This window comes from Montipora foliosa, chromosome 11 (assembly GCF_036669935.1).
Source record: "Montipora foliosa isolate CH-2021 chromosome 11, ASM3666993v2, whole genome shotgun sequence".
NCBI classification, from domain to species: Eukaryota; Metazoa; Cnidaria; class Anthozoa; order Scleractinia; family Acroporidae; genus Montipora; species Montipora foliosa.
The window spans coordinates 9,565,660-9,578,159 of NC_090879.1; the positions used below are offsets into that span (position 1 = coordinate 9,565,660).

At 38.2% G+C, this 12,500-nt stretch overlaps 1 protein-coding gene across 7 annotated transcripts in view; it reads right to left on the reverse strand.

Annotated features, from left to right (window-relative positions):
* Positions 1-12,500, reverse strand: part of LOC137975585 (BRCA1-associated protein-like) — a 125,507-nt gene that overhangs the window by 86,183 nt on the left and 26,824 nt on the right. For all 7 annotated transcript variants that reach the window (XR_011117602.1, XM_068822701.1, XM_068822704.1 and 4 more), the window contains 8 exons: positions 9,254-9,346; positions 4,707-4,740; positions 3,385-3,432; positions 2,829-2,955; positions 1,438-1,548; positions 293-371; positions 112-174; positions 1-25 (listed from right to left, as the gene is read on the reverse strand). The exon at positions 1-25 is cut by the window's left edge and continues 26 nt beyond it. Coding sequence is in view for 6 of the 7 variants with exons in the window: in XM_068822701.1 (XP_068678802.1) it covers positions 1-25; positions 112-174; positions 293-371; positions 1,438-1,548; positions 2,829-2,955; positions 3,385-3,432; positions 4,707-4,740; positions 9,254-9,346 (580 nt within the window). In the remaining variant the exon portion in view is untranslated. The remainder of the gene's footprint in view (positions 26-111; positions 175-292; positions 372-1,437; positions 1,549-2,828; positions 2,956-3,384; positions 3,433-4,706; positions 4,741-9,253; positions 9,347-12,500) is intronic.

The following is a 12,500-nucleotide window of genomic DNA, read 5'->3' on the forward strand; positions in this document are numbered from 1 at the left end:
TTGCAACGTAGACTAAGTGGCAGACCTAGATTTCAAATATTATAACAAGAAAATAAGCTGTAACTTGTACACCAACTAGCCAGGCTTGCAATAATAAAATATCACCAATACCTCTTCCTCTATCAGATTATATGGCTGACCATTAAACCTGTTGTAGAAGTCATCTGCGAGTTCCTTGAATAAAAAGCAAGCAAAATTCCTATTTGATACCAATCCTTCAGAAGATATAACATAACATAGGTGATGGTTGTGCTTCAGACAGTCAAGTACTTCCTGAGAAATGGTTCCCTACCTGATTCCAAAACTTTAGGAGGGCCATGTACTGATTGGGTGTCAAGTCTCCGATGATCTTGACACATTCAATGAATTCTCTAGAAAAGAAATCAAGCTCCCAAATTAGGCAACAATAATATTATTGGGTTCAATAATGTTACTGGTTCCATTTACTCTGCATATTTTGGCCACCAGTTTGAAATCCAAAACAGAATTAAAAATAATAAATTAAAGAAATGTCACCATTTGAAAGAAACTTGCTGGTGCTTGCAGTGTTTTTGATTGTGCATCAGTTCAATAAGCTAGAAAACCTTTAGGTATGTCATCAACTAAAATGCGTTTAATTTCTCAGCTTGACTTTATTTTGCTCGGCACATCTGCATGGTCACTGGGCGACACCTGTATAGCAGGTACTTATTCTCTACAGGACGGTGCCTCCTCATTCGAAGGTACAAATGTATTTTTTCTCGGCTTATGAATATGCGGGAAAAACGGATCTTAACAAGTGTCATTGAAATCCAAAAAGAAAATTGGGGGTAACCACGCATTTTTCAAAGATAATTAATCAACAATATTTGTAAAAAGCTTTAAAATACAAAGCAATGTGTGGCGTTCTTTTACAAATTGAAGCTCAAGTATCTCTGAAAAATGCATGGTTAACCCCAATTTTATTTTAGGATACCAAGAGTACTTGCTGATTTCTGCTTTCTCCACATGGTTTTAAACCGCGCAAAAATATCCCTGTATTGGTAAGCACCACCAACAGGAAACCTGAGTATCCTGAGATGTGCCGAACATATGCACAGTAACAATAATAGGCACCATCCTTAAGAAAAAGAACTTAAACATGAGTGGTAAGAGTGGGGGGGAGGGGGGGGGGACTCCCATATAAAAAGGGGAGGGATGCTCGTTGTCTCTATTAGGGATGTAAATTTCAGATTTTGGTCTCAATTAGGGTGTTCTGGGCAAAATGCCATCATATGTAGCAGTGAAGGTCTCCTTTAGGGTTGCACATGGGGACTAGTGCCAAAACTAAAGTCATAATATTTTGTAATTTCCCAAAACATGATTAGCTTTGCTCTTGCTCAGTGGTCAATCACTTATGTGGACAGTGGGTAACATTTTGCAGCTTAAGACAATATTATTGGAATGAAGCAAACTTACTCGGAAGGAGACACAAACCGCATAAGATCAATACAGGTCATCTTGGCTGGCACACTCAAAATGCAGATTATTTCACTCCGCTTAACACCTTTCGATAAGGATGTCATCTCACTGGTGATGAAAAGAGCTGAAAATACTTAATAATGATGTACCCAATTTGTAACAAGTCATTACTGTCATTTTTCGTGCATTTGGCAATGTCTAAGTGTTCATTCCATTTTATTTTGCAACTATAAGTATTCCTTTTCTTTCTTTAGCCATGGATTGCCACATTTGTATTTAGGCCATTAGTATGCTTTTGGTTCGACCTCGTTGAGCTGTATAATTGCTGTATTCGGCGACAACGATCAGCAAGACACTATTACTATTATTATTAAGCAATCTGTCAAGTCTTCCTTGCATGATTTCACTGGAGCTTTGTTTTCTGTGATTTTCATCCATACACAGTATCTAGTACAGAATATTAGAAAACTGGAACATGTTGATCTAACAACAGGAGAAGTACAGTCGAAAGCACTAGTTGTATTTAACCCATTGACCTCTCAGGTGACCCAGGACACCCCCAATTGATAAGTAAAACCATCTGTTAACACGTCTCACTCCCAGGAGTCAATGGGTTAAGTAATTATAAAATTTCTTCTTATTTTCATTTCATGTTCGTTCTGCAGTTCAAATCTACGATATTTTATATATTCTAAACTGATGATTCAATCATGTCTAGTAAAATGTAAATGTAAATGAAACTGCTTTGTTTATAGTGGAAGTGCACTTGGCTATCAAGCTAGTTCACAGGCACCCCACTTTTAATAATCTGAAAGAAACAATGCAAACTTATAACAGAGACATGATTAAAAACCCCATCTGGCAGGAGGCAATCAGTTGGCTATTTACAAAGCGTGGTGGAGTTGAATCCAGGACAACTGGAAACAAATCCATACCAGAGGTCAAAACAGGATTTGAACACCGGTCAACCGCATGCAAAACCATCACCCTAACCATGCGTCACACATTTATCATCACCTATCTACACAACTGATATCTACTTCCATAATATTATTATTGCTCAACTTTGTAGTGGCTTGTCTTTACCCTCACTCAATTTCAACAATCATCAGGGACATTAGGCTTGATTTCCGGATCCCGCTGTTTTGTGAGTGCGGTTAACATCCTCCTCCCAACAAATGGCTGGATCAATGGTCAACGTTGTTGCCTGTGACGTAGCACCCGTCAATATTGTATTTTGTGTTCAGGCAATTGTATTTTGTACTTGTCAGGCAGGTGACTTTCTGACTGATCCAGCCATGGTTTACACAGGGGTATGCAGGTGCACAAAATGGCTGGTCAATTGAGCCTACATGGACATTGGCTTTCTCAGGTAATTACGCACTCACTTGTTCTTATAGATGTGTATAATACCCATGATTCTCTCAACCATAGGGTTTCCACAAAAGAATGCTATCTTGCTTTGTTTATCAGTATGTTTCTCTTCTTTCTTTCCTTTCATAATAGCTTTCTTCTCTAGATTGAAAAGCAGAAGCCAAAAATATTTTTCAGGATTACTGGGAGGAGAGGGAAAATGAACTGCATAACTTAACATGACAACCTATGGGTTTGGGTTACATTCACCTCATTATTAGTGTAAAATTAAGGAAGTTAGCTCTTGTCTTTCAAACAAAACTGACCAAATCAATCAGCAGCAGACCCAAAAAGCTCCACAGCTTCATCTCAAGAAGCAGAGCTGGCACAGTAGTCAGAGCATTCGCCTTCCACCAATGTGGCCCTGGATTGATTCCTGGATTTGCCACAACATGCGGTCATCATCACCAACATTATCATTATTATTATTATTATTATTATTATTATTATCATTATTATTATTATTATCATTATCATTATCATTATTATTATTATTATTATTATTATTATTATTATTATTATTATTATTACCACTGCTTGATTCTTCTGGATTGATTGGCTGCGACATCTCAAACCAAGCTGAAACATAAAACATAACTTCTAGCCAACATGCAAGCCAAAAAAGCATCAAACATAGGCCAGACAACCATGCCCTTATTGTGAAAGTGGCTTACAAGTTACCTCATTAACCAATTGACTCCAGAATCAGGCCTCATTGATGAGTAAAATTGTCTGGCATTACACAGAATAAACTCTATCAAATCTCACTTCCAGGAGTCAATGGGTTAAAACCATATTTCTTGACATAAAATATCTCTCACTGGATATTGACTGCTTGGCTCTCATGGAAAGCAGCTCTCCCAGGTAAAAATAACCAGCTTTGGATAACACTAATTGGCAGAGGTCTCTGTGATAATTTGCAGTTTGTAAATCAGCACTCATGGGAAAGTATACCACCTCATGTAAAATGAAAACCACAGGCAACTCTCTTGGCAATTTCTTTGAGCTATAACATCAATACTCCTGGACAATCACATGTAGTTTGCAGTCTAGCATGTATATTGAGTAGCCACTCCAGTAACTCCAAGACATCCACACAAAACAATAGCGATAATGATGATACTGTTTGTTGTAGCAGGCTTCGAAATACTTTTTGGACGGTGGCCAGTCGTGTTGACTGGCCAAACCAATATTAGCTCGGCCATGTCTCGTTTTTGACCGGTCAAAATATTGAAAATACTTATTTTGAAGAATTTCCCTATTAAGCCAAAAATATCGCTTCATATGCACAAAAATGTATTGTTAAAGAGCATAAAAGTGTTAATCGCTAAAAGTATCACTTAAATATGTTTGCTATTTGCATTTCCACAGGCAATGGCCTCAGAGTGCATTCTACTCGACATGAAACTTGAAATGCAGGGCTGGCAGTGTAACAACAATCAAAACTCACTATATTATTTTTATTAGAAATGCTTATTTAACCATAGTTACTCTGCACATAGTTTTATATCAATTTACAACTTACGTTAATATGTAAGCAAGCAGCTGAGATTTTATGATTGAACCGTTTATATTTTCCAGAAATTAAGCAAATTTTTTTTTGTAGTCAATTCTTTGAAAGCCGCATACATGACCGGTCAAAATGACCGCCAAACCGAAATTTTGTCCGAATAAACATTCATCTTGGCCGGACATTGCCTGTTGACCAGCCGTTATTTTGAGCCATGTGTAGTATTCATTAAATAGAAGGTGTAAAATGGAAGTGACATTTAAACAAGATGGAAATCATAAGAAATCATAATTATAATTTGTTATATGAAACAATCTCAAATCAACACTAGACGTTGACCTACCATCATCTTCTAAAGCAGTTGTGAGGTCCATTACCTTTGACACGAAAATAAAAAGAGACAAGCATGTAGATAGATAGATAGATAGATAGAGACTTTATTTTACGAGGGTAACACGTGACAGTAACTAACATTACTGATGAACTTGTGGCCCTCTTAAGGTACAAAATTACAATGTATAAAGACTACATTAAGAATAGATACTATTTACAATAGAATAAGAAAACAAACATTCCTAGAACTCAATTAATAACTAGACAAATCGATTTAAAAACGAAATGAAATGCATACAAAAGACTATCTATTGTTATTAATCTATATCAAACGATCCCCTTGTCTTCTGAGAATTTAGTACTCTTTTCCATAATTCGGCCTTAAAGGATTTTAAAGACTTACTTGTTTTTAATGATCAAGGCAAATTGTTCCAGTCCTTTACCGTCCTTACGGCAAAGGTACATCCACCCTCTGAGATGTTTATATGGAGGGGGCACAATAAATTTAAATTACAATTTCTCGTGGTTCTTTGGTGTACATCGGAGTTTTTTCAAAGGGATCTATTTAAATAGTTGGGTAAAGTACCATTTATCCATTTATAGGCCAGTTCACAACGCTTTATATACACTTCATTATAAAAGGGGATCCAGCTTAAGTTGTTAAACAATGTTACTGTTCGACTAGTGCGTTGTGCTTCAAGAATAATACGGGCAGCCCGTTTCTGCATGCGGAGAACTCTCTCGAGTTCCTCCTTGTTGCACAATGTCCATACCTGGCTTGCATACATCATAAGTGGTTTTATTATTGCGTTAAAATAGATTATTCTCTGATTTTTCTTTAAGTAGGGGCTAATATGGCGTAAGAGGCTAAGTCGCTTTGAAAGTTTATTGCAAAGTTCGTCAACATGCACTTCATAAGTTAGATCTTCATCGATGATCATACCAAGAAGTTTATGGTTTTTAACGTTTACAATTTCTGCATTATCGTTTTTACTTCCAGTCTTCCTGAATCTTGAACTATGCGCTTCTGTAGGCGCTTCCCCGTTACCAACAGAGCTTTTGTTTTTTGCATATTCATATACATTTTGTTTTCACTGGCCCATCTCTCTGCTTTACACAGATCTAGTGACAATGCTTGATTTAATGATTGTTTGGTTTTCCAGTTTGAACTCGAAGACAAGGTGGTATCATCTGCGTAAATGTCCATAGTTGACTTTTGAACGTGAAGAGGCATATCATTCACGAACAAAAGGAAAAGCACCGGACCTAGAATGGACCCTTGGGGCACTCCTTGCTTTACCGTCAACTGTTCAGATGTAGTTTTCCCTAACGAAATAAACTGCTTCCTCTCAGACAGGTAAGATTTGAACCAGGCAACAGAAGAAGGAGTAGCACCGTAGATGGACAGCTTTTTTAGAAGAAGTTCATGATCAATCACATCAAAAGCTTTTCGAAAATCTATAAGAACCAGACCGGTCACATTATCATTATCCATGTTCATTAGAATCTGATCAGTAAGTCGGATTAGGGCTGTTTCAGTGGAATGTCCTAGCATAAAGGCTGATTGCAGCTCGTATAATAAGTTATTTTTACGTAAGAATTCAGAGAGAGAGCTGGCCACATGCTTTTCGAGAATTTTCGAGATGACAGGTAAAACAGGTATCGGACGATAGTTGTTGATATCATTCCGTGCACCGCCTTTGTATGGTGGTGTGACTTTAGCCATTTTCCAATGATTGGGAAACTGTTTGTCGATATTGAAAGATTAAGTAGTTTGCATAAAGGGTTTGCAAACACCGGTATAATTTTCTTAAGTACGCATACGCTCAAGCCATCGTACCCAGAGGCCTTTTTACTAGAGATTTTATCCATAATATCAATGGTTTGCTTAGGTGTTAACAGAGGAATGTTGTAAACCATGTCTGTATTTAATCTTGAATGAACAAAATTTGCCAGCTTTGTATGATCGAAGTCTACGCCAGCATCATTGTTGTTACCAATTTGTTCTAGAATGTTAACAAAGTATTCATTTAGCTCGTTTGCAATGTCGGCTTCGTCGTTGATAATTCCATTTTGTGTAGCTATTTCATTGATACACACTTGAGGTTTATTTGTCCCGCTCAGAGATTTTAGAGCTTTCCAGACGCCTTTCGGGTTTCCTTTATTCTCATCGATCTTTTCACGAAAGAAACTTCTTTTTGTTTTTCTAATAATGTTTGTGGTTTGACCATGTTTATTTGTCCCGCTCAGAGATTTTAGAGCTTTCCAGACGCCTTTCGGGTTTCCTTTATTCTCATCGATCTTTTCACGAAAGAAACTTCTTTTTGTTTTTCTAATAATGTTTGTGGTTTGACCTTTTGCCTGTGCATAACGTGTCCAATCCTCCTGCAAATTCGAGATTCGCGCCTTTTGCAACAACTTATCCCTTGTTTTCATAGAATGAAGAATCTCCTTTGTCATCCAGATGGGCTGATTGAGACTTTTGACACGTTTACATGTAGATTTGAGTGGAATGTGTTGGTCTAGAACATCATTAAGCATTGTTTCTATTGAACTCAGAACATCATTTATATCATCGAAAACAAACGCGGCGTCCCATGGGGTGCATTGTAGGTCTTGTAATAATTTGTCTATATTCAAATTCTTTAAGTCACGATATTCGATGATACTCTGAATTTGATCTTTCTGCTTTCTTGAGTATTTTCGTCTAATAAATACCGGAAGATGGTCTGAAAGACCAATCTTTGGCACAGAAATATTAGCAATGAAACTCGGATGCGTTGTATAGATAATATTATGATCAAGACATGGAGAGTTTACAGGACGTGTAACTTCATTTACGAGTTGATTCAAATTTAAGCTTCTAAAGGCTTTCACTAATCGATGTGTTTTATATGCAGGGTCGAAGAAGTTCATATTTAAGTCCCCAAAAACATGTAATTCTTGGTTCCTTAAATACGCTGCTTCGATGTTTAACTCTAGTCTGGCATCTGTCTCCACAGTTGATGAACCCGGGCGGTAGACAGCCCCTATGAGTATCGGTCGATTTGATTTATACAGATGGATTTGTAACCAAATGGTTCGGAGGTCATTTTCATCCAGGCTTGTAATTCTTTCAACTTTAAGTCTGTCGGCGATATAAGCGAGAATTCCACCGCCTTTCTTCAATCCCTGTCGATCTTTCCTGAAAAATGTGTCGCTAGGTATTTGTAAAACACAATCAGGTTTGTTTGGCTTGAGGAAGGTTTCGAGGAGAAAAAGCACATCAATTTCATGATGATTTGCAGTGAGTAATAACCGTATTTGCTCCAGCTTAGTGTCCGTTAAATTATTTACATTCCACTGACCTAATTTGAGACCATTTCCTTGCAAAGATATCCGAGGGCACAGTTCGCTTTTCTTGTCCTTCTTGTCCTTCTTCTCGTTTGAGGTAGTTGGGCCGGGATTTGGGTTAACATCCCAAGCCTTGAAAATTTCTAGCTCCAAAATAAGAGGATTGAAAGTTGACACACCATTTGTAGTATATTTTATCACTGAATGAGGAAATTTTCGTTTGAGCTTCTTCGGTGGGGATGCTGAGATCGTCTTCAGTCCCAAAATGGAGGCGTTCATTTGGCGTTGTTGTTGATACTTTGATGAAACGAAGTGTAGTCGCTTTCAAAGGAACTATGGTCACTGTCGTAATAGCTACTTGCTATCAGTAACATTAGGACTTCAAGAATAAATAGTAGTAAGCGAAGATTGAGTCCGTTCACAAAGTGAGACACCATTTCTCTCCTTTTACTAAAAAATCACATCTTCCATGTGTTATGTCCATTCCATTCTAGCAGCCGTCCTTTTTCTTTTTGCATTCTCTGGACTGACGAGTGTACAGGAGCACTGACTGTGCAATATCAAGCCAAGAGCTTTGTGACACGCAGGTGGCTAATTAGCATATCTGACTACCATGAAAATGTGTAAAAGTGGTCTGCCTTGGCATCTCACTTAGGAACTTTACTTTCACACGATAACGTTTAAAGCTGAATAGCTTGTGGGGTTGTGCACAAATGAAATCAAATCAAATTAATACATATCAAATCATATTGCTTTTTGAGGAGAAGAGAAAACCAAAGTACCCAGAGAAAAACCTCTCGGAGCAGAGTACAGAACCAACAAACTCAACCCACATAATTATGACGCCGGATCTGGGAATCGAACCCGGGCCACATTGGTGGGAGGCGAGTGCTTTCACCACTGCGCCATCCCTGCTCTTCCACATGCTAGTAAATAACGGAAATTGCAAACAAAGGAAATAAAAGGACCCCTCTCTGGCACCTTTAATAGTTTTAAGGTAACAAGAATGCTTCTTGAGCGTTATCTGTGCTAACCATCAAAAAAAATGAAGAAATGTAGAAGAAGGCAGTTACAGCTCTTTTTTTCGTGCATGGTTGACGGTCAAACCTAGGGAATTCTAAGAAGTCATTACTTCATAATATCCAACACAGGCCCTCCTCCATTTTTTTCCAACATTTGCTGAAACAACTGCTCTGGGAAACAGCATATGAAAGAACTGTATACCTGTTTTGTTTCCTCTGGTGCGCAGGCAATCGCCTGTTGGGTCTCCAGGCGCCGCATAACATCTGAAGGTTGTTCTTGAAGATCAGTCACTTCCTGTGTCAAAATAGCAACCTTTAATAAATTTAACTACAATACTGAGTCAAAAATACCAAGAAGTTGATCTAAACATTAGTTGCTGTAGTCCAATCGTTAATAATTTGCTTGATGCATATTCCATTGTCTCAGGATTCCTAAGTTTAGGCAAAACTAACCGCTTTTTTCGCCAGTTCTAGTGATAGTTTACACTTGCAGTTTGTTAAGTCATGTAGGAAAAGTAACAAATCAAACACAGCGGCATTTACAAATCCATCTGGGAGAAGGCAATCAGTTAGTAGAGGAGGAATGGAACTCTGAAAATCTTGAGGTATCCTAAGCTGATGATCAGAAAAATTAAAAGGACCTGTACGTAACAATTTGAAAGGGACAAATATTTATGAAATACAGGGCGCGACCAAAGTGCTGTCCGAAGCCTGGGGCTAGTGGAATGACTTGCCGGGCTAGCGTTTTCTTATCGTAGCTTGCCCAACGGGCAAGCACTGTTGGTTCGTCTTTTCTGATGATAAATTGAGCATCTTTACCACAAAGTGTGAAGCAGAAAACTCCTGAGAGAAAATGATAACGTTATGAGGCCAAATTATTGTAGCGTGACAATGCTTTGCGCTGCATTTTAGTTGCATCTGCAAATAACGTCATGACTTTTTCTGCTTACAAAGTGACTGAAATATTTTTTTTGAAATGACAATATTTGCCAACTGACAGCGTGCAGTGCGAGACAATCAGTCTACTTAAACTCCAGCCAAGTCACGGTGCACTGGATTTTCTCTGAGGTGCGTTTCGTAGGGAAAATCCAAATCTGGATTCTTGTTTCTATTTTAAAGCTGCCAATTCATTATTAAAACAAAAAAGGCCCACTTCATGCAAAATTAAAAAACAAGAAAAAAAACTTGCTTGAAGAAAAGCTACCAGACCTGGCGCCATTATCATCTGATAAAAAAATAAAAACAAAAACATGCAACTCGAGTAATTTAACACATGATGTTTTCTCACTTTTGGAAGAGTTTGTCAGTTTGACAAGCTTTGAAGAGAATTTACTGCATCGAATGTCGACAGACTTCAGATTACAGTGGTAGTTTAATTAACCGATCGCAATGTTCATGACATTCACAATAATAACTGTGTTGTGATTTCCATAAATTTATAATATTTTTGACCGTCAATGGGGGTAAAATGTAAACATCGGAGGAATGAACCCATTTGAATTCAGAGGTTATTTTTCCTTTACTCTTTTCCCCACATTTGAATAAAATGTTACTCTGAAACAGTCCTTTGCGATTATAAAAATTTTCTGGTCTTACAAAGCGAAACAATTTTCATACATGTGCGTTAACTATGTTGATTATATGCAAATTGCAATCGGGCCGACGGAAGCGTTTCACAACTTCATGACATTTGACAGAAGCGTGGGTCGTAGAAGAGAGTTCTACGCAAGCAAGAAAGAAATAAGGCAATGCTACTGTGTTAACTTGCTGTTGAATGTGATTTTCTATTAAGCGAGATGTGGACCAACATTAACAAGTTGTGAAATTTTCTTGTAACACTAATTGAAGTCGCAAAGAGAGGGCTGTTGGCAAAACCTGGATCGGATCGCATCGGATCAGACCGGATCAGATCGGATTGACAAAACACCGGCCAGATCAATAAACAAAATCCCCGCCAAAAGTAGGCGGTCATCAGACAACGTGCTGAAGACAGGAGAAGTCAAATTCTGTGCCTTTCTCTCTTGTGTAGTCATCTCCTCATTTATTGAGACTCATTGAAATGTTTTTTTTTCCAGAGGTGATTACAGATTCCGAAGAGGAATTATGAAAGATATGATGTGACGAGTTGACATCAATAAGCCAATTGACTGTGTGCGCGACGGTCCTCTTCTTCAAACATGAAAACTGACAACACTTTTTTACTTTACCCCAGTCCCTGACAATTGCACAATAGCCTGATTTAGCAACAGAAAGGGAATGTCAGTTGATGACAAAAGAAGAGCTCACAGAATAGTTAGGATTCTACTCTTATATGACCTAATACGGGTATTTTTGCTGCGAGGGCCATCGTCAACTGACATTCCCGTTCTGTTGCTAAATCAGGCTATTGTTCAATTAGAAGGGACTGGGTAAAGGTAAAGAATTTTCGTTAGTTTTCGTGTTTGAAAAAGAAGGCCGTTGTGTACGCAGTCAATTCGTCACATCGTATCTTTCATAATTCCGCTTCGGGATCTGTAATCACCTTTGGAAAAAAAAACATTTCGACGAGTCTCAATAACTGAGGAGACGACTACACAAGAGAGAAAGGCACAGAATTTGAGCACATTGTCTGGTGTTATTGATCCGGTCTGAGTTTTGTCAATCCGATCGGCTCTGGTCCGGTCGGGATTTGCCAATGGCCAAAAGAGAGTGGCCAGCCGCCGGCCAGCATTGTTTTTCTTTCACTTGAATAAAGTTACTTTTTCTCACCTACTTGCAAACACATTTTCTCATTGCACGTGCGTGTGTCGATGCGTGGGAAAGTCTACTTCCAAGCTCCCTCAATAGTAGCCTGTATGTCGTTTGGAGCGTGTTCAGTGCAGATGAAGAGGGATTTTGAGTTTCAAAAATGACCATTAGTCAAGAAACATGAATATCTCAGCTGATTTCCAAAGTTACAACATTTGGAATCTGGTGCTTCTCAGACTGAGTTGGTACAAGCTATCCAAAACAAATATGGAGAAGTGCAAAAGCAGATTAAGTCTTTGGAGTTCCCAAGAAGGCATAACGCAAAATAGTCATAACGCAGAGGCATAACGCCAATGATATTGGAAGAATGGAGACTAGCTGTGTACCCCGTAAATAATTTCAGCTCTAAAAAAAACGTCAGTCGATTGCTCAAGGGAAAGGACATATAATCGCTATCGAACTTTTTTTTCCTGTTTAAGTTATGCCTCTGCATTATCGCTCTGCGTTATTCCTCATTTCGTTATGCTTTTTGCGCTATGGCTATTTGCTTTATGCGTCTTTGCGTGATGCCTATTTGCGTTATGCCTATTCGCGTTATGACTATTTGCGATATGCCTTTTTGCATTAGTTATTCCTCTTTACGTTACGACTATTTGCGTTATGCCTTTTTGCATTATGCCTTTTTGCAATATGGCTGTTTGCGTTATGACTTTTAGCGTTAT